The sequence below is a fragment of the Culex quinquefasciatus genome, chromosome 3, assembly GCF_015732765.1.
Source record: "Culex quinquefasciatus strain JHB chromosome 3, VPISU_Cqui_1.0_pri_paternal, whole genome shotgun sequence".
In the NCBI taxonomy this organism is placed as follows: domain Eukaryota; kingdom Metazoa; phylum Arthropoda; class Insecta; order Diptera; family Culicidae; genus Culex; species Culex quinquefasciatus.
In genome coordinates this window covers 120326148-120334421 of record NC_051863.1, presented here as the reverse complement: position 1 = coordinate 120334421, position 8274 = coordinate 120326148, and the positions used below count along the sequence as shown (strand labels likewise).

Genomic DNA, 8274 nt, shown 5'->3' with positions numbered 1-8274 from the left:
GAAAAACTGCAAATATTTCGCAAAAATCAAACTTTCGGTGGCTATATCTTGAAAACAGAGCCCTTTATCAAAAAATCTGTAGAGTACTTTTCGATTGGGAATTCAATTTTACATTAAAAAATTACGTCAAATTTGTTTTTGCATGAAATTTCGATTTTTTCCAAAAATCACTATTTTTTCAAAAAATCACTATTTTTTATAAAATCACTATTTTTTCAAAAAAATATAACTTGGCGGCAGATATTTTGACCATGTTTCTCTATGGCTCAAAAGTTGCGGAGTTTTGTCCCCTCAAACATATAAAAAATCTCGAAAATCAAAAAATACGTATTTTGGGAAATTGAGTTTTTGTGAAAAAAAAGTTGAATAAAAAATCTGCAATTTTTTTTGCGTGTACCTATTTTGTTGTCAATAGTCCCCAACAATACCTACAACTTTGTCAAAGACACCAAATTGATCAGAAAATTCACTCAAAAGTTGCAGCTGTTTGAATATGTACGTACCTTTTTTTGTATTGACAGCTGCCAAAATTGTATGGTGACTTGTATGGGTGAACCATTGACACAAAATAGCTTATTTGGTCATAGGGAAGGCCCCCACAAAGTTTGAGCCAAATAAAAAAAAATACAAATTAAGTCCATTTCCGGTTTTGGTAGAGAATTGCTCAAGTGGATTTATTTCAGCGTAGCCAAAAATCGAATGGTCCTAAGCACCTGAAATTGAAGCACAAATCGCGAAGACCCAAGAAGCACTTACGACACTCTGATTTAATTTACTCAAACTGAGTAGAAAGATAACTTCCAATATTCATTCCTGGTAAGGCGAACTGATTTCAACTAAATCTGAGTAAGGAAAACCTAAAAAAGCGTAATTTAAAATAAGCGTGTCTATTTTTTGTAATCCTAAATCCACCAGATGGGCATGCTCAAATTTTGACATGTTATTGTTGTGCACGCATGCGGCTTATTTTGACATTTCGCTTGGTTCGTGCTATATCTAAACAAATTTTACATAACTAGTAGTTTCTGTAGTAGAATCAAGAAATTTTCTAAAATCCTCGGGAGTATTCTACATAAAAAGTGACGTCAAAATGGCAACGATAAAGTACATCGGTAGGACCACCGACTTCAAGGGCAAAACGCTGTGGGAGATCGTCGGAAACTTGAAGAACTTTGGAGTTGGTCGGGTTGTGGTTCGCAGCATGTTCGAACGGTATCCGGAACCGAGCTTTATGCGCATTGTTAAGGTTGACGCTCTGCCTAACGAGGTAAGTGGGATTGTCATATGAGGAATTAACACTAGGAACTGGAAAAAAAACACGATTTAATTTCAGGAAACACGCAAAGTGAAGGTCACGGTGGAGAAGACATTCCGCGGCCGAAAGTATCCGAAGCTGGTCGAGATCGACAGCGTTTCGTACAAGGCGGACTATCGGTTGCTGCACAAACACGAGGAGGATGCGTACTGCCGTGGCCAGGCCCGCGCCGAGAAGATAATTCCCAGCGAGATTGATTTGCCGCCGCTGTTGCGCGAGTTTGTCCAGCGCGAGACGGGCAAGGTCGACCCGAAGATTGTGGTCAAAATGAAGCCCGGACACAACAGCATTTATCGGCTGGCGCGCGAGGGCGAGAAGCCGAACGTGGACATCAGCATGGGGCTGGGAAAACCGGCCAGCCCGAGTTTGTACGCGAATTGTGAGTTGTAGAGTGAGAGGGGGATTAGATTGATAATAAACATTTGATTAGCTTTAAAAATCTTGTTATTTTTCCATTTTCGGATGTAATGGAAATATAAATGTTTAAAGAGTTCAGCTTTGAAAATAACAAAATTTAACATTATTTGGTGTCAATACTGCCAATTCGTTTCCGCAAAATATTTCAGTCATCCCTCCAGGTGACCTCGACTTCGTCCGTGCGGAACCGTTGCGTAATAGTAGCGTCCTTCCAGGCCATCCGCGTTCCACTCCGGAACTGTTCCCAGCCGGCGTGCGCAATCATGACGCCATTGTCGATGCAGAACCGTTCGTCGGTGGCGAACAGTTTGGCGCCGCGTTCCTCGCACATGATGCCCATCATCTGCTGAAGTCGCTCGTTGCATCCGACACCGCCGACGATCAGGACTTCCTGCGAGCCGGTGTGGGCCATGGCCCGTTCAGTGGTTTCGACCAGCATAGCGAAAAGGGTTTCCTGTAGCGAGAAGCACAGGTCTTCGTCGGAGAACTGCTCCGGAATGGCGTCGGTTGTCTTTTGCTTCTTTTTTTGGTTAGCCTTCGGGCGCGCCTTTTGCTCCAGGAAGGATAGAATTCCCGAGAAGCTCACGTCCATCCCTTTGACGGAGTAGGGCAGGGGAAGGTACTTGGTGCCCTTTTTGGCCATCTGTTCGATGTTGTAGCCCGGGCTCGGGTCGTTAGAGAGGCGGATGATCCGCGCAAACCTATCCAGGCAGTTACCGATGGCGATGTCGATGGTCTCGCCGAAGATTCGGTACCGTTTGCAGGCATAGCTGATGACCTGGGTGTTCCCACCACTCACGTACAAAACCGTCGGATTCTCCGCCTTCGTAATCAACCGACCCATCTCAATATGGCCAATGCAATGGTTCACGCCCAAAATCGGCTTGTTCCAAATCAGTGCCACCGTTCGGGCTACAATGGCCACGGCCAACAATGGCGGTGCCATGCCCGGTCCCTTGGTGTAGCAAACCACGTCAATGTCCTTCGGAGATATTCCGGCGACGGCCAACGATCGCTTCAGAATGTCGTGTATCTTGGACCGGTGGTGCTGGGCAGTCTCCTTCGGAAGGAACCCTACAATCAAACACAACATTTTTAATCATTTTAAAACAAACCTCCCCCCAAGTGCGGACAACTTACCCTCGCCCGGGGGCGTGATGTAGGTTTCACGCACGTTGGCCAGCACCTCGCCGTCGCGAATGATTCCGACGCCGATTTTGTTGGCACTTCCCTCGAAGCCGATCGCAATCACCATTTTGTCACTTGTACTGCTGCTGACTAATGCAATAAATTTGAGAATATCCGCTCCGGCGCAATTTATTTTCGGCTAACCAATTGAATTGAATTTGCGTTTTGTTTTTGTCGGTGTGAAATGCCGGCTTTGACGTTTCGCCCACAGACAACGAGAGCAGACAAAGAGGGATGTGAAACGTATGCGAGAGCGCAACCTGGTGGTGGGTTGGGGACCGTGAAAATTAAACTTTAAAAAAAATTGTTGAATCCTGCACACGTGGAAGAAATCCGGATACAAAAAGCTGGAAAAATTTTGATTGCGAGTCCAACCGCCGACATGCGACTCTACCGAAGCAAGTTTGATGTTTTGTGTTGTTTCGCATTCGCATTCGCATTCGCATGGAGATGGTGATCTTAGCGGGTTGCAGACTGGATTTCGTGATTAGAGGGAATTAAAACCAATTCTACCAGAACAGGAAAGGTAGCACCATGAGAGCCATCCATTGCCGGCCGCTCCCATCTCCACCATTCACCGGGAGAGGAATAAGGATTAGGAGCACGGGAAGTGTTGATGCTGAATTTACTTAGAAAAAGGTAGCGAAACCGCAGGCTCTTTTTCCTAACCTTATTGTGGAACTCGATCAAACTGACCATTTGATCAAATTTAATTGAATTAAAACAACAAGGATGCGTAAATGTCGCGTGGAGTTGGTAGTTTTGATGGGTAAAGGTCTGGGATTCGCCCTAAGCAAGCGATACGACGACTTCATAAATGAAGTTAACTGCTAGATTTTTATTCTCAAGGCAAGCAATCGGATGCTGCTGTTGAGACAATTCCCGTTTAGATTAAGTAAAGTTTATTATTTTAACAGGATTGAGAATTTATTCTCAAAGCAAGCAGTCGGATGCTGCTGCTGAGAAAGTGTTATTATTATTTCAGTGTATTTTATATTTTAATCCCGACGCGAACATTTGTTTTTTTCATTTCATTTCATTTATTTTTTATTTTGGTGGGCAAAAAGCCCCCTTGAGCTGTGTCAGACACATTCTCAAGAAGGCATAAAAACCACCTCATCTTAACGCATCAACAAGTTTACAAACTCCAATGATACAAGATTTCTTAAACTAATACATAGAACACAAATAAAACTTTCCCTAATCCTAACCTAAACTAAGATCACAGTTGGATATCACAAGTAGAAAGCTTCTGGTAGCGATGGGTCAAGTTTTAAAATGGTTTAGGAAAAGTTTCCGAAGTACGTTGCGAGACAAATGGAAGTCAAAGTGCACGTAGCAATCGTTAAAGACTCTACACATGCTCGACACGGCCGCGTTGCGACCGTAGTTGGTCGATGCGCGTGGAATTCTAATGAATTGGTGAGATCTGATCGTACGGCGTTGAATGTAGAAGTTGACTTGCTCAAGAATCTCAGGACAGTCAATTGAAGACTTTAACAAATCAGACACGAAGATTGCTTTAGCTACGTCACGACGAACAGATAGAAGGTCAAGACCAAGGAATTGCAGCGATCTGCGTAGCTAGGTGGATTTAGTGGGTCCACTAGGGGGATGTGGCGAAGCGCATACCTAGTGAACTTCCGTTGAACCTTTTCAATTCGCTCGATACCGTTTTGGTAGAACGGAGCCCAGACCACCGAACAATATTCTAGTGTCGAGCGAACCAGTGAGCAATAAAGTGCCTTCAAACACGAAACTTGACGAAAATGTTTAGCCACACGAAAAACAAAACCAAGAACTTTGGATGCCTTAGAGACGGTGTAGGAAATATGTTCAATAAAGGACAATTGACAGTCTAACACAACACCAAGGTCTTTGATAGATGACGAACGACTAAGACTAGTATTTGATAGATTATAGTCAAAGGATATTGTCGATCGCTTGCGGGTAAAGGTAATCACAGAGCATTTCGAGGCGTTAAGGACCATTCTGTTGTCGTCACACCAGTGGGCGAAGATGTTAAGTTGGTCTTGCAGCAAGAGCGCATCGTTGCTAGAGTTTATGACAGCAAAGAGCTTGATATCATCAGCATACGACAGTTTGTGACACTTAAGTAACAGGTGGACATCGTTCATGTACAACAGGTAGATGATTGGACCGAGATGACTTCCTTGAGGTACACCGGAGAAAACAGCAAAAACTGCGGACAAGACATCACCAATTTTGACACACATTTCACGGTCAGAGAGGTACGAGCACAGCCACTTAAGAAACGATCCACAAAAGCCTAACCTTTCCAATTTAGCAAAAGCAATCCGATGATTTATCTTGTCAAAAGCGGCGGAGAGATCTGTGTAAATGGCATCTACTTGCTGGCGTTTTTGCATAGATTGGGAAATAAAGGAAGTGTAGGCAACAAGGTTGGAGCACGTCGAGCGTTTTGGCATGAAACCATGTTGCTCTTGAGCGATGTAGTTGTTGCAGTTAAGTTTAATGTGGTCAAGAACAATCAACTCAAACAACTTGCTGACGGCACACAGAGCAGCAATACCTCGATAATTTCGAACATTTCGCTTAGGTCCTTTCTTATGTACCGGAAATATGTAGGATTTTTTCCAGGACAGTGGGAACACGCCAGATTTGAGGGAAATGTTGAACAGCTTCGAAAGAGGGAGAGCAAGACTGTCAGAGCAGCTCTTCAAAACAGCTGCGGGGATGCCATCCGGACCGCTGCTGGTGGAGTACTTCAAAGCGCTGCAAGTTCGGCTAACAGTGTCGGGATCAACGAGTGGGTGCTGGGCAATAGTATCGCGATCAGGAACGTTTGATGCAGCTTGTTGTACCGTTATATCATCCAAATCCTCATTAGTGAATACGCTGCTAAATTGAGAGCGAAACAATTCGCAGATGGCAATTGGTGAAGATGCTTCTCTGCTGTCAAGTTCCATGACGCTTGGTAGGCCAGTTTCCTTCCTCTGGCTGTTAACGTGGTTCCAAAACTGCTTCGGGTTCTGCTTTAGGCGATGCTGGATGCGGCGCTGGTATCTCAAGAACAAAGTGTTGTTCAAGCGGCTGTACTTTCGGTTGATAGAGTTGTATTGGACCTTCCAGCGACGCGTTGGGTGCTTGTTGAACTTCTTGAGGGCTGCCCGTTTCTGAGTTTTCAGGCGTTTCAGTTGATCGTTGGACCACGCCGGGTGACACGCTGGCAGGTGTAACTTCTTGGGGATGAAGATGTTGATAGCTCGTAACACAACCTCAGTGAAAGCAACAACAGCGGAATTAGCATCACGGTCAGCTAGAAGGTGGTTCTAATCTTAGACAGTCCGCTGTGGAAAGAAAAGATCCAAAATAAGAATAAGTTAATGTTAGTTTTTTTTCAGATTATAGGGGAGAGTGGGGAGACTTGATCCCCGGGGACACTTGATCCCAAGCCTGTATCTCGTCAGCATGTGGGTAAAACAATTAGCTTTGTTCTAGAAAGTTGTGCGAAATTAACTAAAACTCATTGTAGAAAACAAAGAAAAAAAATAAAAAATGTTTAGATTCAGTTACACACATTTTTCTAAAACGAGCTGCAAAAAACTTCCAAGAGATCTTTTTTTCTTTGTGTTGATATGTATAGAAAACACTCAAAAATTATTCAAAAAAATATGTTTTATACATGAATTGTTTGATAAACTTATCAACTCCAAAACCCTTACGCATTTGATGTTAAATTTATCGTCATACTATTTTTACAATCAATTGTTTAAAAAAGTGCGTTTAGGGAGACTTGATCCCTGCATTTTTACAGTCACTGGAATCAGCCTCAAGATTCATTAATTGAGCTGGGTTTTCATACATAGTTTCCTTTAGTATAGTTGTACATAACTTACTGCAGTTTGAACCATTTTTCAAAAGTTTCGTAAACAAAAATTTCCAGCTTTTGTAAACATGCTTAATTTTGGTCTAAAAATAATATTTTAAGTTTTTAAATATTTAACATAATAAACTTGTTATATTTTGAACACAAACGTACAGGTTTTATGTGAAATTGCTGTAACTTATAGAAAATTAAAAGTTTGGATGAATAAGAAACATTTTGCTTAAGATTTCTTCAAAATGTTGAAAGGGGATCAAGTTACCCCTAACATTTTTAAAATGCCAGTTTAAAATATTTTTTTAAAACGCTTGGCATGATTCGAAGAGTTCATCTGATGAAATACCCTTATTAGCCAAACATAGATGAATGTTTAAGCTTTCATTTCATGCAAAAAGTTTATAGTTTTGTGAGAAATTGACAGAGTTATGTGCGATACAAAAAAAGGGGATCAAGTCTCCCCACTCTCCCCTACAGCCTGAGCATTTTAGATGGAGGCGGTGAAATAAATAAATAAACATTAGGGATTTTTTTCTCATGGTACGTTAATCAAACGGCTCTAACTCCAGAACCACATGATGAACCTGGATGAAAATTTAGGAGGTTGTAGAGTTCAAAAAATGCAATTTTTGAGACAAATAAAAGATATGAAAATGGAAAAAATTTACCATATTTTCATTTGAAAACTTTGTAATTCGTTGGAAAATCATAAACTTTGAAAAATATTTGCAACGGTCTAAATTAAAAATCACAAATTTTTTGTGCCTTGTTTCATTTTTTAAGTGTAGTCCTTATCCATCCTAGAACTTTGCCGAAGACACCAAATCGATCAAAAAATTCCTTCAAAAGATACAGATTTTTGAATTTTCATATATCATTGGTCAGCTGCCAAATTTGTATGGAAAATGATATGGACAAACTAATTAATCAAAATGGCTTCTTTGGGCATACCAAAGGCACAAAAAAAGTTTCAGGCGGATAAAAAAATACACAAATTGAAATAAAAAAGACCGGTTTCATAGAGAACTGCTCAATGAAATCATTTTTTTTATATCTCGCTGCTTTGCTCAATAAAAATGAAACTGGGATGTTAAAACTTGTTCTCTTATTATTTAGGCTGGGCTCTCCGAAAATATTTTGATTTTGTTGTACAATAAAGCAATTATTTTTCAAAATGGTAGTACAGAGAAACGTCTTTTTACGCGGTGGCGTTACGCTTTTGATTTTGTCGATTTCTCTTAAACCATATAATATTTTTGCAAGCTTCAAAAAGCGTTTTGTAGATCTGAACAAAACGTACAAATTGCTGCTATCCCAAATCGGAAGCAATAAATCAAGATTGTTTAGGGATCTCACACAATGAATGTATTTTCAGGGGATTGCATTTATGATATTTTTTCAAACTTTCAAGCTCGTATTCTTTGATGCGAACGCGGGCAGTCAAGAGGTTTTCGGAATGCTACATTTAAAAAAAGCAATAAAAACACAA

General features: G+C 41.2%; 2 protein-coding genes across 2 annotated transcripts; one reads left to right on the top strand and one right to left on the bottom strand.

Annotated features, from left to right (window-relative positions):
• The first annotated feature begins 966 nt into the window (after positions 1–966).
• On the top strand, positions 967–1754 carry LOC6042338. The gene is made up of 2 exons (XM_001851414.2): positions 967–1267; positions 1334–1754. The coding sequence occupies exons 1-2, from the start codon at positions 1091–1093 to the stop codon at positions 1703–1705; spliced, it is 549 nt and encodes a 182-aa protein (XP_001851466.2). The 5' UTR covers positions 967–1090; the 3' UTR covers positions 1706–1754.
• Positions 1755–1797: 43 nt separating this feature from the next.
• Positions 1798–3121, bottom strand: LOC6042337 (probable tRNA N6-adenosine threonylcarbamoyltransferase). Its single transcript, XM_001851413.2, has 2 exons — positions 2873–3121; positions 1798–2806 (listed from the first exon to the last, which is right to left on the bottom strand). Exons 1-2 carry the CDS (start codon positions 2985–2987, stop codon positions 1878–1880), a joined length of 1044 nt encoding a protein of 347 aa, XP_001851465.2. The 5' UTR covers positions 2988–3121; the 3' UTR covers positions 1798–1877.
• Between the last annotated feature and the right edge of the window lie 5153 nt (positions 3122–8274).